Raw genomic sequence first — 17,156 nt, 5'->3', positions numbered from 1 at the left:
AGAAGAAGGCAGAGTAGAAACCAGGGATTTTGTAAATTAGGAGCACCGTAGAACAAACATTCCCCTCCGCAGAGATAGGGGTTACAAATATCGGTTAGAGCAGAACAGGAATATTATGACGTCCTAATGTAGGCTCTGCCCAGGGCGCAGCCGACCATAAACTTAATCCTGTGATGAGGATGGTGAAAATGCATCAAATAACTCCATGAGAACAAATTTCTAAGTCTGTGTAACACATTTAATACCATCCAACTTTTCCCAATGCCTCCTGCCCCTTACAACCTCTGCCCGGTCGACCCTATTCCCTGGTATCTTCTACTTTCTCTTTCTCTACCATAACTACTCTCGTTCTACCTGCACGGTACAGTACATTTATTTATAGCACCAGCAGATCCCGTAGCGATTTATAATCAAAGTCTGTAGGATGTGTTTAAAATCACAAACAATAATAAACTGGTAGAAAAGTAGAAGAAGGTCTGCCCGAGCCCCCTTCAAATGCCGTGGCAGCTCTTAATTTGCGCTTAACCCTGGATTCTACATCCCCACCTAACTACTATTCTGTCTCTTCTCCACCTGACCTGCCAACTACTGGCACATGGAACCTACAATCACATAACCGAATTACTATCCTCTAAGCCTTTGCTTCATCCTTCCCACTCACCACTAAATCAAGAGGTCACTTCTCTGTATGGATACTTGTTTGACCACTCGCCCCTTTGACACTCTGTGCTTCTATACACAAAGATTTTATTTACAAATTTTCCCTTAAAAATAAGTTTATTTTACACATTCCCCTTCCAGTTATCTTGATTTGATTCAGATCTATTCTTCTCCTCCCAACCTCATAAGGGCACCTGCAGAAAATAACCAAAGAGGTTCTTACCTAAGGGGTAGGCATGTAATGGAGTGGAATAATCATCCAAACCCTCTAAACCGAAAGCTAAAAGATTGTTACTTCCAGTCATATACACAGAAATTCAGCTACTAAATGTTGTTGTTACCTTCTTTATACAAACAGGCTGATTTTTTTTTTATATAAAACCAAATATTTTGAAGTGTATGTATAGAATCTCTAGAAGCTGAATATTTTTACATATTTAATACTAAAGGAATTTCACAATTTAAAATGCTGGTATAATCAACTAGATTTTTTGTTCAATTATAATAAAATAAATCAGTTTTGTAAAAATAAGTGTAACAGTTGATAATTTGAGTAAATCACACATGCGTATGTAAGGCTGACATTATTCCTCTCCACTTATTTTCAGTTGGGATTTTCTGGGTACGCATTCTGAGACAGGTTTACATTATTATTACTATTATAATAATGTATTCATTGATGGAATGTTTTGGCCAAATATTAAGAGACATGCTTGTTAGCATTTAGCCATTAACGTCAGGTAAAAATACCCATAGATTTTTAAGAGACAAGCGGGGTTTGAATGATACCTTTATTGGCTAACTGAGTAAATATAGATTGCAAGCTTTCAAGACCTCTCAGGTCCCTTCATCAGGATAGATTTTTAAGGCAGTCTATGTTTTAATTCCAAGGCTGGGTTTCTTCCCATAATCTAGTTAAGAGGATCTACTTGATTGGTTATTTCCAGTCTTAATGGAATTTTAATTGAATTGGTTATTTCCAGTTTGATTGAATTTTAATAAGACTTTAAACCTTTTGGACAACAACGATAGGACATGCCTGCATATAAAAGCAACTTACAAGATTACATTCGCTTGCGATTTCTCTCTTTGATAAGCACACCAGAAAATAAACCTGTACCATTTTTATAAATGACCCTTTTCGGTGTTTTCGGGCAAGCTCTAGCTCCCGCATCTTGGCATGTTCTCTGAAGCCCTCACACACATATCCAGTCTTTTGGACGCATCCATTCACTTGCAGCTGGTAACTGTAGTAGCAGCAGGGTTTTGGCATGTAATTAATCTTTAGTGTTCTTCAAAATCTCTGGGGATAAATTATCCAATTACCTCAGCAGTATTTGTGCCAAAATACCCTAAGATATTGCCAGTAATAATCGTCCCAACTCTGTGAATTGTTTAAGAGTGGCCATTCCGTAATTCTTCACGTATTTGCCTTTTACCTGCGCATCGCTCCAGCTGGCACATTCACAAACGCTATACACTGCTCACTAACCTTGGCTTCCCTGACATTGCTGATCCTGTAGCTATTTGCCAAGGCTGGGCACGACCACATGGAAACCATCATTCACTGCAATTAATTTGTATGACTGCAATACGTAAATATCAGTGGGCAAACAAACCCATATTTATTATTTACAAGTCAAAACTCTTGCAGGTTTCGATGTACCATGTACCATTTTCGATGTACCAATTAGATTCAAAATGTACCATGTAGCTTCAAAGCTTGATAAAAACCCTTGAGCGGGTTGAAACGTCACCACCTATTGCTAAGCATCTTTTGAATTGGTTTAAATAAATGGAAAATGGTGACCATAAGAGTAGGATGAGCACTATTTAATAACCATGTAGGAGTCTTGTAGAAAATAAAATGCTGGAGGTTTACTAGTAGTAGGTTTAGATACGACACAGCACTAAAGTATAGATGTATGAATGTAAGTATGTGTATACGTCTATTATGGTTTTATCCTAGGTAATGGTTAGCCACCTTGTAGATACGGTGTCTAGCTGCCATTTAAGTAAAATCCTCGTGGTGACAGCTGATCATGGGAATTGTAGTTTCAGACCAGCTGAGGAGCTGCTAGTTGTCTATAGACCCTTAAGGGTGTAAAGGTCCATAATTTAGGAATAGGGAGGAAAATATATATTTGCTTTGAAATCTGAAACAAGAATGTTAAACGAAGCTCGCCTACAAGTGTCTTTCCTAGAAATAGACTGTGGTGTAGTTCTACAGGAAACTGGTTAACTGGAACATTAAGTTCTGCGGTCTTGGCAGTATAGACACATGAGAAAGCATGTTTCTGCACTTCTAAGGGTTCTTTCTCACTTTTTTTCCATTCAGCTGGGAACTTAGCAAACAGATGATACATAGTATGCTTCTAATGAATGACAGTGGATTATTAAAACTAGCGGTAAATCATACAAACATATATTGGTTTTCTTCAACATCGCTTTAACCCTTTAAGGACAATGGGCGCTCCCCAAACCCATTGAAAACAATGCATTTTGGGCCCGTACAAGTACGGGCTTTGTCATTAAGGGGTTAAAGCAAAGTATCCCTAATATGATATCTACACAACACAATTTTTGTTTTGAAAGTTAAAAACCCTTTCTAATTCAAAGCATCTGTATCTTGGAACAGTCCTCTGTATCTACCAAACGAAAGTGAAAAAAAGGGACATTCTAAAAAATAATAATGAAACTTTTCAGTATGCTTTATGTTATTTTGAAAATGAATAGTGATGAGATGCCGAGCTCTAAAATATCAACAGGGCAACAAGCCATTCAAAATTTCACAATAGTCTCCAAATACAGATCACAACTTCTTTCGATTTTGTGAAATAAAACAACAATTGCATCTTTTTTGTGTATACCACGGTCCCTGTGGATTTTTCTACAGATAGGAATTCCAGGACAAAGATAGCAAAAGAGACCGGAGCTTCTGGAATACATTTTTTTTGCTTCATTTTATTTACGTCAAACAGTAAACTTTTTTTTAACAAATCATCAAAAATAAATCCAGCTCATTATTTTCAAGTATTTTCGGCTCTGTCGTAAAAGTCAAATGTTAATCACAAAGCTATATATCTCATGTTACTTTCTATGCGGCATATAACATGGACATTCTTAATGTGACATTTAATAAATGCTTACAAACCAACTGCTCAGAATGAACTCACCTCTTCCAATTTCCTGATTCCTTCTGAAGTTATATATTATGTAACAATTTAAGAAGCTGTTATATGACTGGGGAAAAGTGAGAAGATGGGGGCAGAATCCCCTTAAAATACTGGAGACATGAGGACCACTCACTATACCGCCTAGAGTCTGGGGTTCCCTGCTAAAGTCAACAGAACAGATGTAGGTGTACACCTTTATTATAAATATTTTAAAATTTAACGTTCCTATGAAGCGTTAAAATATGTTTTTCAGACTAAAATGTTAAAGAGGTGACACAGCATCGAAAGCGAAATGAAATTTCAATGTCAGAATGAGATGATGTTGCTCATCAGTATAAATCCTGCAGAAATTTATTCTGACCAGTATTATACTGAGAAAAAAACCCATACTTTTTTAAATAGTAATTTTAGTGTCATTCGTTTGGTTAAACATTTTATCGGAAAGTGTCTGTCCCAAGCAATATTCTGAAATGTTATTTTTCATTACACTCTTTGTTCCAAAAGATGAAATGTTGGAATATTCCCCAATGCAGACAGATCTATCATTTGTAGGCTCTGCTACACTGAACGATTTAATAGTTGATATGTACAGCACAGAATTCTTCTAGGAGTAATATTTAGTTGAAATATTGATGCTGGTGTACACTATTAAATACAGTGCGGTATCACAGATAATAAATATACATGCACATATAAATATAGTGCCTGTGTATTTTCTTGGTGCTGGGTCCATACAATGCCCTTCCTTAGAACGGTTACATAGAGATACAAAGACTATGTATTTACGCTTGTTTATTTTAATTAATTTTTTTTTTAAACTATGTTCTCCGCATCAGGATTTCTTAATTATGTCATAGTTTATCCTAATTCCCAATACCACACAGACCGAACAGGTACTGTCTAGGCCATCAAGTTGATGGTGGTCTCACCACAAAGCTCTTTACTATATCAGCAATCAAGTGCTTACAACAAAAAGGGCCCCAGAGACATAGTTTGGTCAGGGAGCCAAAAACTTAGTGGCAGCAACATAAATTCCTATTTCAAGGTTACATGAAGATGTAGAGATACACTATATAGGGAAAACGTATTTGTGGAGCTCCTGCATCATTCTCTCTTGTATTTTTCAGTATATGATAGCTGGGAGGGTACAGCATACCAGATATACTAAACTAAGTACACTTTACATATTGATGCAGGTAAAATATCTATGATGACAGTTGGGACCCTGCAAACCCTTGTGGTCACAATAAAAGGTGGCCATAGATGCCTCTTTTATCAGAGATGATGGTTGATCTATCCTCAGATGAGTATCCACTATCATCATGGTATCAAAATGTTTTGTGATGCCCCAGAATTCTCAGTGATCGCAGATAACGCCAAGGCCACCTTTTTTGTAGTCCACAGAAAGGATAGGTATATAGACGATGGACCTCTTGCAGTTCTTGCTCTACCACACCAGAACTAAGAAGGTCTGAGGCCTTGTTTCCTATTCACTTGTCTGTAAGATTATATATTTGGTTGTTTTCAATATGTAAGAGAATAAAAAACATCTGACAAACACAAGCAATGCAGTATTTATTTTATTAATTTGACATTTTCCTTTTTCTTTTACTCTTTTTTTTTTACATTATGGGAAACATTAACTTATTTACATTTTTTTTTCCAATCCACACACAAACTTTTATAAGGTGACCCTAAGAAAATGCTCTTCCACGTCTATCAAAATGCTTTCAGTTTTAAAATTTTAATTTTATTAAATAAAACACTTTTAAAATCACATTGGGTAATGCAAATATGTCACTCATAACATTCCAATCATGGTTTTATATATGCAAACACTAAAACAAAACAACAAAAAAAACTAGAGAATGCACAATTTTAAATAAAACAAGTAGGTGCATATTCAAACATTGAAGGAACAATAACAGGAAATATATTGTAAATAAATATTTTTTGCCATTTTAATATTAAAAAATTATTAATTAACATTCAATACAAAAAAGTTCTGGAATATGGCAACCTTTGCAAAAAAATATAATACTTCATTTTAAACAACCTCTATTGGATTTTATTTTTTTGTTTTTGAACTCCAATCTCTATGTATGTAGTTTGAACATATCTCATATATTTTTAACCCTTATGAAGATTATATCTCAAAGATTCTTTGGCGGTACAACTTTTAACTAAAGACTAAACATATCGTATAATATATATATATATATATATATATATATATATTTCACCTGGTAAGTCTGTACATTTTCATAATGTACTGTATCAACTTCACACCAAGTTCTCTTTGATAAATAATCTTTCTTTATGGCATATCAATCTGTAAGAAGTGCTATGCTGTGTGTCACAACCAGATACTGCAGTGCAGACATAAAAGAAAAAAAAAATGTTTTAAAAACAGCTTTTTGAAGGAGCTATAGAAGTTTAATCCATATAAAATGTTTGCAATAAATGGCTGCAAAGTCATAACATTATGAAAGAGGCACGGGCTATTGAGAACTTCTTATGATCATGCTTGGCAGCCTAGCATAGTGGTGCAGTTCACTGCAAATATTCAGTTGTGGTCTGGGGCAGTATACATAAATATATATCTGTGCGCTTGTTAGATTTATTTAAAAGCAATATACATGCCAATGAATGTCTCAAAGAATAACGCCAGATTATATAGAAACTAAACAGATATTCCTTCTAGAAGAAGGTTACTAAAGATGGTCTCTTCTCAACGTTCATTGCCTGTGAAAACATGTGAGATGCGTAGGGGCCCCTGTTCTCCTGCATATGCATGTTGAAAGGAGACTATTTAACCAACTTGTATAAATGTCATGTATAAATATCCATTTCATTTATATATCCTGATTTTTTTATTATACCGGTATTTGTGTACAAAGACCCATGTTATAGATCGAAATCAATGTCGACATGCATATTACTTTTAAACAAATCAGAGTGTGGATATATTTTATTTATATATACTTATATTGACTTAAGTTTCTTCAGGATAACCATCTATTGTACCTCCAACTCACAGATTTTTGTTTCATTTTGTTGTGTTCTGGGACAGGTGATGAGGAAATTCTAGCCCTGGGTCTATTGTATAGAAACCACAAGAAGAACTGAACATATGGAGGAAAAATATATATAATGAAGAACAAAAGCCAATTTAGTCTTGCAGCACCTGGGCTGTGCTTTTGTGCATATAAACATCTTCTAGAAAACACTTAAGGTGTCATTAGGCTCCACAGCGTTTGGTACACCAGGGCATTTTCACATGGACTATCCTCCTTTGTTTCTGATGTGTGATGCTTTGCATTCAGTTAGTTATTCCTTCATCTATTCTCTTACACGTAAATGTTTATGTTTTGTGGGACACAGAATAATATGTTCACTGTTAATTATGAGATATATCTTCAATCATCAGTCTAAGCTTTATCAATGATGGGTCCCCACAGTTCTCATGATTTTCCAACACAGGCTAACATTGAAGCAGCTGTGATGTTCAGCAGGGTGATGTCAGAATTACAGCTCGGATCTTTAGGAAAAAAGTGGTATGGGTTTATTTACTAAAAGAGAGAGTTGACTAAAGGGAGAGTGGTGGCTTCAGCACCTTCACTTCACTAGTAATTATGAAGACTCAACGGCGTAAGTTTCTCTAGTGTGAATAGCTTTGCTGGCCCTGTATAATGTATAATTCAATGGGTAAGAAAATTTTCGCTGATTTATCTTTACATTAAAGAGAGCCAGCCAATAAAGCCTAACTTTGTATGTTCCTGCAGTAGAAGCTCACTGAGGTAGGACAGTGAAGTGATGAAGTTGAAACCACAGCTCTCCGATCAACTCTCCCTTTGAATAGGCCCAAATATCTTTCCCTGTAACTCAGCTGGAGTTTGGTGTGTTCTCAGACCTTACTGTGCATGAAAGTTTAAAAAGTAAGTAAGTTGTGAAACCTAAGCCCAAAATCACAGGACCTGGTACATTTTGGATTTAAGCTTATTCCTAGTTAAGCTCAACAGCAAGTACAGGGCTTTGGTGCAGGTACAGCTTTTGGTACAGGTCTCTTGATCTGACTTGCTCCCAATGCAATGACTTCTGCCTTAACTACTGAAGAATAAATAAAACACCTCTAACTGGAAACACCTCTAATCACCAGAAAAAAGGTGAGAAAGAAGACAGGGCTAATTTGAACTTTAAAAACAGAGTTGGAGAAATGGGAACACAGTGGGAGAGAAGGGGGAAAGCAACTGACATGGTGTTTATTTACTAAAACAGGAGTTGTCAGAAGTGTTTTCAGGAAAGTTTTGGTTCTAATTCCTTGACCTCACCATGTGATATGAAGGTATCTCCCTTTTGTGAATAAACCCCAATTTGAACACATCTGTGCTCCTTAGATTTTATTTGAGAGAATACAGTACATCTGTGTATTACATTTGTTTAATGTAAGCTCATACATTCAGAGAGGGGAGCCATATTTGCCAGCATTGATACTTTTACTACCTTAAGAAATAGAAGATATGGGGGTAGATCCAAGGGTTCTGCTAAGGTGTGAGTTGAGCTGAGTATTCAGGTATTCACTAGGATTTTTAAAAGGCAGATATGTTTGTTCATCAGATGCATCAGACTTCACTACACAGAATAAAAGTGAAACTTTACATAATGCCACGCTGAGTGACAGCTCAAAATGGAGAGACCTGGTGGTACCTCTTGTTGCAGATTAGCCACATAGCTGTCTAGGTAAAAACCCAACATATACCAGGTCCCCTTCTAAGAAATTAAAACATGGTGAGTGAAAACCAGATGTTTCATCTGATGTAGAGCCCAATAAAAACCTTTTCATTGATGGAATACATCAGCCTAAAGATTGTGGTTATGTGAATCGTATACTTTGGATTGGAAAAACTGACAGAGGTATTGCTGATATCCATACGAATTTGAAAACTCTAGGGCACAAAGTAATGGATTTGCTCTGGAACCTAAAGTCAATTGCACTTATTTCTTGTATAACTCATTTATATAAAATGTGCTGTATTTAACCCAGCGAGGCCAATGATATAAAGGATGCCTGATAAATGTCAAGGGGTTCATGCATAAAGAGTAACGGCTGTGCAAAGTGGCACAAAAAAAGGAAAAATTGTAATCACCATAGCAACCAGTGGAATATTCCTGCGACCGCTTCATTTTTACCACTTAACGTCTGACTTACTCTTTATACATAACCCTCATTGTATATTGCCCTGCATAGTTTCTTCCTGATATCTCCAAGAATATTATTAGATGTAATTAATTAGATAACTATTAATTAAGATAAATTACGGTACGTAGATTTTAAAAAAAAAATCAGAATAAGATCTACTCTGTGAAAGTTTCTCAACTTTTATGCCGGGAAAATACTTTTTTACTGAGCATGTCTTTAAGGCAATGTTATTTATAATTAATAAATATTTTCTATTCCTACCTTATTACTTTAATACTGAGGATTCCTAAACCTTTGTGGCGATAGATGTACTTTTTGTGACTCTGTTATTCTTCTATTTATTGCAGTCTCTGTCCTCTGCTTCTTAATGACTACAGTGATATTAATAATTTTTAATACAGCAGAGGACGCACACCCAAAATTAGGCTTTATTGTATATCTCTTTAACTGATCTCAGTTGCGTGATAATAGGTGTGATAAGAGTGTAGCTGTGACAGGACTGCTCCACATTTTAAGAGGCCCTGCCATGCCAACACACCTATACATTTAAACATTTGAACAAAGAATGGGACACCGAAGCCCCCATCATAAGACTGAACATCTGCCAGCTTGGACGACGCCATATTTTATGCTTTTGCAAATGAAGTAAATGAATATATAAAACACCCACATATGAAATCAGTGGAATAATGATCTATAACTATAATCTATACAAATTTTAATTTGGTATGCCTATACTCTGAGATAGTATGTCAACTAAAAATATTACACTTGGCATTATGTTTTTTTATGGGTGGAATAAATATTTAAGAGCGCTGTTATCACCAAAGCAACCAATGGGACAATCCACTCAACAGGTTGCTATGGGGATAAGGCCACATTTAAAACTTTGCACCCAAATAATTTTTAAGCATAATGACCAGAAGACAAAGCGTTTATGCTTACACATCAAAGCATAAGCAAGAGTAATTATTAGTTCTAATAATATAATATGATAATATATTAATTTAAAGCTGCCTTTAACAAGGAAAAAAAGAGCAATAGGAGACTGAAACATGCTTACTTGAATTTAAGAACACACCGCTTAACTCATATAGTTTTGTACGGAAACAAAAGTTGGCTGAGCTCAGTATGAAAGTAATTACTATAGAAATAAAAATTATTATTATTATTTATTTCTGTCGTCTATGAAAAGTTCTAAGTCCTGCTACACTACACACTGCTTTGTATACTATTTACATTTAATAGAGATTTGACATCATGATCACTTCTGAATATTTAAACCTTGACTCAAGGGGAGGTCACAATTTGCATTTACAATTGACAAGTGCACTTAAGAATTTCTGATCTGTGTTGTACGCAATGGCTATATGTAATTGCATTTATACAAGGGTATGGTCGGTAAATTACAAATGGAGGCTGTCACAAGGCTTTGCAGACTAAGGTGACCCGGTAACCTTTCTGCTTAGAAAATAAAAATAACTAGGGCTTGGAAATTACACAGTAGATTTGGAAAGCTCATAGCTACAACTTTGAACACGTTCATCTTTGTATCTATAACTTTGGAGACAGATGGACAGGGGCAAGCGGAGAAGACACATGGGGAGAGAAGAAAATGCTGTGAGTCAGAATACTGTTTTTAGCAAAATAACACAGACAGTATATTTTACAGAGCTCTACAACATGTATTTTATATCTGAGGTGGAACTCTTTCTAGGAATGGATTATATGATATTGTATCTTAATGCTCCTGAAAATATAGATATAGGCAAATTTTCCATGAGTGTGTTCAGGTAGGATGAGGACCACAATTAGTACTGGTAGCTCAGAGTTCCTTTTGGCTTTTGAAGAGACCTGTCTTAGAAGGGTATTTTAATTAAAATGGAGGGTTTTTTGTTACATTTTGAAAAGTTTTCTTTTGCATAAGTAAAAAAATACTTGTCCAAGTCAAAATGAAATTGGAGTTCACATCTACATTTTATCATCAAACACCTAATTTGTGTTTTGATAACTATGGTTGGTTTGCAGGAAGAGAACAGCCACACTTGTTTTCAAGTAGGGCTGCCAACATATTGATATAACATTATGGATTCGAACCTTTCTGCTCCAAGATCTGGTTCTTGTAACCACCACTGACTCAACAAGTTAAAGTGCATGAAGGCGTGATTTAGGTTGATATGACCTCCAAGTAAATTAGGTACTGTACAAAAATGGTACAACAGAAATACTTACAAATAATGATAAAATAAACATTTTTCCCCCCACAAATGATCATCACTCACTGGCACTTGTTACTTTAAAAAAAAAAACTAATTTGCAACATGGGGTTCATAGTCCCTCTACATAAGCTTTTCAAACAGCAACCTAAGACTTATTCTTCACTATGTTCTCCCATTTCGATTTCATTTTTTTTATTGCCTTTCATCTGAATGTACTCCAGTTTAATATCAAATTCACGTTTTATCATGGAACATCTAGCTGAATCAGGGACATGTGAAATTTTCACTGTGGTGAACAGTGATAGTGTGGTGAACTTGACAGTGTATGTAAATATTCATCCTTCAAAAAGCTAGGTGTGCAAATCAAAGCCCGTGTAGATGTGATACCTGCCTTTGTTAGACTCCCTGCCTCCAGCTTTCGCCGTCATAATTTCTCTCTCACCTGTTCCCACAGTGAGAGGTACATTTGAAACTCTGAATAAAGTGCGCCATCTGCTCTAACAACAAGAAAAAGTTGGGAAGCAGAGCCCATGCTTCTCACATTTAAAAAAGGAAGACATTAGAGTCCACAGTACTGTATAACCTACAATTTTCTATTTCTGTACACTAGATTGCAGACTACCGCAGCTCTAGATAAAGGAAAAACAAGGGCACCATGAGTTCTGTACAATGGAGCAAATGTGTATTTGTGTTTTTCTTTTCAAAATTGTCACCCTGTGTGTTAAAAAAAGTTCAGACAGTGCTAGTTACCATGTGCAGTGGGGGCATCACTGATCTGTGTCCAAAGAGCATCATCGAGATGAAATGCGCTAATGTGTACAAAAGGAATCAGGGTCATCCTAGACTAATAGGTTACAACACAACTGGGGACAAAGTAACAAAAGCAGTAGGTAGGAAAAGGGGGGAAAAAACAATAGAAAGAGAAGAGAAAATACAGGTACATGTACATGTGACTGTTTTTTTCCACCAAACTAGAGGACATATTATATATGTAAATGACCATTATATATAATATCTCCCCTGTCCTTCTTGTGATGGCTTCATAGCCTTGTCTGAGCCTCTGGGATGTAGATCTCAATGCTATCCGCACTCTCGGTGGCAGAATTCTGTCGGACAGATGCAGCACGCTTTGCAGACATCAGCCGTTTCCTGGCATCATGCCGCTGCCGCTCTGTACTCTCCAGAGACCTGTCCCGGACCAGTGGGGCCTGACCTTTCGATGGCTTCTTTGGCACTGGAGGAGGAACCCTTCTCTCCTGATTAAAGCAGAAGGTTTATTACATTATACAGATTCTCCATAAAAGCTGTCAAAGCAGCTTTCCAAACTTTATTTCTAGTCCCTGTTTCTATCTGTTATTTTTTAAAGCATCTACAATATGGTAGAACAATAATTGCCATTCCTTGAACATTTTACTAATTCTAGATCTATTTTAAACACTAAAGCTTGACTTTGCAGCAAATAAAATAAAAGGTAGAACCAAACAACAGTAAATCACATATCACAGTTTTAACATTACTTTTTTTTTATTTTAAACCATTTAAACCATTTTCCATATAAAGGGGCTGTGGGTGACTAGATAACCCAGGGTAATATTAACAAATGGATATTGTCAAAGATGGGGGCTAAATTTAGGATTATATATACAAAGGTCCTCTTTACCTGTAACTTGAATTATTATGTTATTTACTACTTGTTATGTCATGTCTATCCATTGTACAGCACTGCAGAATATGATGGCGCTATATAAAACAATAAATAATAATATATTCCCAAAAGATAGATAGATAGATGGATAGACATGCAATCATATAATGGGGAAGATGTGCTATAAAAGTGAGTGAGTTTGACAACCCAGATTATATTCCTGAAAGATCAGGTTAAATAATGTAAAATTGTTTCACTTTAGTCCAATGACAAATGTTAAATGAGCTGGGCGCTGCCACTTTCTCAGTGCTATAATGCTGCGTGATGCCATGGGGCAGCAACACTGTACCGCAGCAAGTAACAATTTAGCAAAAAAAATGGGAGATCAAGAATAGATGATACAACAAAAGGAAAGCATTTGTGTTAGATACAGCAATACGTTTTATTTGCATTCAATTATTTGGAGGAAAAATGTTTATCATGCTGTTGCCATACAAGTAAATCTTTCATGAACACTGGAGTGAGAAATTAGCCATAAAGTTTTATCTTCCAATATATATATATTTAAATGATTAGATTAAACATCACATAGGCCTTACTTAACTATAAGTATAAGGAAAAACTAAGAAAAACTAAGAAAAAAGGTTTTCAGATAGATCAGGTGGTGTTGGTCTATTCCTCAACTTCTGAATTCTACTCATGAAAATCCATATTTAGCCAATATTTCTCACTTCTCCCAATATATGGAATTTAATACTTGCACAAATATTAAATGTTCTGCATTACATTTCACCAAATGGAAACTAAACTATTGTTTTGGTAACAATATATTCCCAGAGTACTGAAGTCCCCCCCCCTGGGTTGTATACATGACAAAACAGAGTGAACCTAGGAGGCAAGACATTTCTATTAAGCCTTTTGTTAAGGTTGACTGTGTGGTCAAGTTTTTCATGCAAATCATCAAACAATGGAGGCCAGAGGGGGGCCACAATGAGTCTTTCTTGTTTTTCGTTATTTAAATTGCAGGCCAAGTTTATTTGTAAGAATTAAATTACAAGGATGGTTTAAAGGTGATACATTTAATAGCTGAGACAATAGCAAATGCAGATGGGTTAGGACAAGGAGGAGCCTTCCCCAGGCCTGGTTAAGATGGAAACTGAATAAAATGAAAGTTGGGGTTTACGTCATTGCCAGTAAGGGCTAGTCTTAGTACCAGGAGTCCCAGGCAGCTGCCTAAATCAGGGGGTCCCATTCCCACATCTGTATGGCCAGCGGTGGAATGTTGGTCTCACCTGGGTAAAAATTCTTTGGAGTTGGGCATAAAACATGTGTTAGCAGGTCTTTGCTTTGTTGCAAATGTCCTATTTACATACATTTGTATTTTTTTAAGTGTTTAATAAGGCAGTCCAATTTACTGATCTTCATTAATGATTCCAGATCCTACAGAATATTAATACGTTCCTCTAACGTTTGGTTGATATACTCGGCCACTTACTATAGTTGAATCAGTTTACATACAGACTAGACTGTTTGCAAGTAGCCATGTTTGAAAGTGTCTCTCTTTATTAAGGGATGTCCCTTTTTAAGACCCTAACCCCTCTGTCCACCCTCCCGCCATGTCACAATCTTTTATCTTTGGTATGCACACCGTAACAGTTTAAAGAAAAAAACAAGTTTATGCGGTTTGGAATCTAACAACAGCTGTAAGGGGGCAAGTTGCAGAACACTGGATGCTTTGCAGGTAAATGACTAACTTCAATAGGTAAGTGAGCTTCGCTTGCTATAAGGACCAAGTTGGACCTGAATAATGCATGCTTAATGTTGGAAGATCTCTTAAGTCACCGCTCAAATGTAACTATGCATTATGCAAGCCCATCTCCGACCAGTTTGTGAATGCAGTGCCTCAATGACATGCTACCGATCCAAGCACTGATTTCATTAGTTCTCCCAGAGGCTATATCCAGGGAAACATTTCTTTCAGTTGATAATGAAGGCCTTTTGTTTGCAAACAATGAGACTTTTTACATTCTAAATGAGCTGATTGCTGATTTACAATAACCAGGGGCGTCAAATAATATATATTTACAATGCTAGGGGCGTCAAATAATATATATAAATCAAATAAATACCTATTCTTTTTTCAATTCTCGGTTATAACTAGGGTGACCACGTTGATAGTCTGTTTCCAGGACACATATCATTTTCACATGTTGCTGACCAGCCGGGTGAAATGCTGCCCTGATATATGTGGGGTATACAGAAGGGAATCAGTTGCTCTGTTACACATCTCACATGCTGTAGAGAAGCACTTTTCCTGTGCTCGTCAGCCATGTGAAAATTATTCGTGCCTTTGGCGCCAGTGTGGTCCCCCTAGTTACAACAGGGAATTGTATGCCACTGATTGAATTTTTTTCTTGTAATCACTGATATGTTTGATTTCCAGCGTTCAATATTTTGGTTCTAAGAGTGGGATTTACCTAATGAAGGAAGGTATGACGGTGTGTTCCAAAACTGGCTCTTCATATGTAAAATACCTTCATAGCCATTTTATAGAACTCTTTGCATATTCATAGAGTCTAACGACAAATAGATGCTAGGCTGGGGGATTACACAAACACTTTGCTGTAAACAGGCGGGGTTAGGAGGCAGCACAGGGTTATTGCTCTTATTACAATCTTACTTGTTTGGCATGTTTTTATTGCATTATTGCATTTACAATATAATATTTTTTTTATCGCTGTAATCATTTTTTTTTATCACGGTAATCATTTTGTAAAATTAGGAGTAGCATTTCTAGAGTGTTTTCATGCACCTTTTATTTTCGTTGTTATGTTACAAAGGCTATGTAAACTTTCTGGATTTTGCACAACTGTTACCTAATCCTTCCCAAATTTACTCCCTTGGGGTGATGTTCATGTGATAAACCAACAGAATTAATCACCTTCCAACCTCTATACACTTGAAACTTACTAAAGCACACTCTGATAAAGTGTTGAACTGGTACTGAACCAGACAAATATTACATCGCTTCGGATACTAACTTTTGGCCAGAGGATGGTACCCATGACTGTCTAAAGAAACTACATATGTATCTGTATATATATATATATATATATATAATATTACATAAATATACACAAATATAGTGTATATCCATAGTCAAAATGTATTGTCTTCCAAAGCTATTACAGGTATGTCTCTGTGTTAAAGTCTTGGAATTGTATATATGTTTATTTATATTTGTAGTTGGGATTAATGGTCGGGAAATAATAAGAAATGTAATCAGCTGATTTACCTATTTAGAAACCCTCAGACAGCTATCATTAACACTTATTCTCCTGAGCATTTTATGACCAGAGGGCCATTAAATAAAACAATTTGAGGTATGGTGTGCAAAGGAAAATTGCTCCCTCAACCTTACTGAAAACTAGCAATGTAATTTCAAAAAAGTAACTAAGATGGCACAGAAGAAAACAGATGAAAGAAGAAGAAAGAAGGATGATAAATAAGCACATGGAAAAAAAAGAATAAAGAATATGGTCCTTATAGTCTGCCAGAATGGAAACTACTGTTGCCAGAAACAACAATGCTATTATCTGCTCAGTGTGACCCAAGAGTCTCCAACATCTAGTTGTTGGAGTATCTACTATTACACACAGGTAGCATTGTGAAGGGAAAGGCTTTAACTGATGCTGGGTGTCATAGGAGCTGTGATTCCGCATGTTGACTAGCCCTGATAACGGCTGTGTGATGTAAAATGCCTATCATTGTCACTCAGTTTAATTATTACACAGAATAAAAGGTACTACATTTCGGATAGATTGACACATTCATTCATTGTCTCTCAGTCGGCATATTTTCTTCCCCTGTTTGTATTGAGATGTTTTCCCATTCGTTTCAGATTAATTAAACACGGATTCCTAGGCATTTACAAATATGAACGCAAAAAATAAAATAAATAAAAAGCCAGTAGTGTTTTAGAGTTTAACATTCTATATTCTTTAATTTAAATATACAAACCGAATCCTGTGTTGCAAAACATTTTTTTTCATATATTGTTTTGCAGGAAACACAGAACAGAAACAAATGTGTTGCTATCAATGATATAATCACACAATAATTAAACTTTATTAAGTATACTAATTGAAAATCCCTGTATTTATTATTAACCATTTGCACCTAGAAAAAATTGCAATGAGGTTATATTTTAATCCTAGAGTCCTCACTCCATAGACAATTGGCTTTAACACTCATCA

At 35.9% G+C, this 17,156-nt stretch overlaps 1 protein-coding gene across 2 annotated transcripts in view; it reads right to left on the bottom strand.

The window, feature by feature from the left end:
* Positions 1 to 11,539: 11,539 nt before the first annotated feature.
* DLGAP1 (DLG associated protein 1) overlaps positions 11,540 to 17,156 on the bottom strand; it is a 106,194-nt gene continuing 100,577 nt past the window's right edge. For both annotated transcript variants that reach the window (XM_053468100.1, XM_053468101.1), the window contains exon 10: positions 11,540 to 12,511. In XM_053468100.1, coding sequence (XP_053324075.1) covers positions 12,296 to 12,511 — 216 coding nt within the window. In that variant the 3' untranslated portion in view covers positions 11,540 to 12,295. The remainder of the gene's footprint in view (positions 12,512 to 17,156) is intronic.

Source organism: Spea bombifrons, chromosome 5 (genome assembly GCF_027358695.1).
Source record: "Spea bombifrons isolate aSpeBom1 chromosome 5, aSpeBom1.2.pri, whole genome shotgun sequence".
Classification (NCBI taxonomy): Eukaryota; Metazoa; Chordata; class Amphibia; order Anura; family Pelobatidae; genus Spea; species Spea bombifrons.
This window is presented reverse-complemented; position numbering and strand designations above follow the sequence as displayed.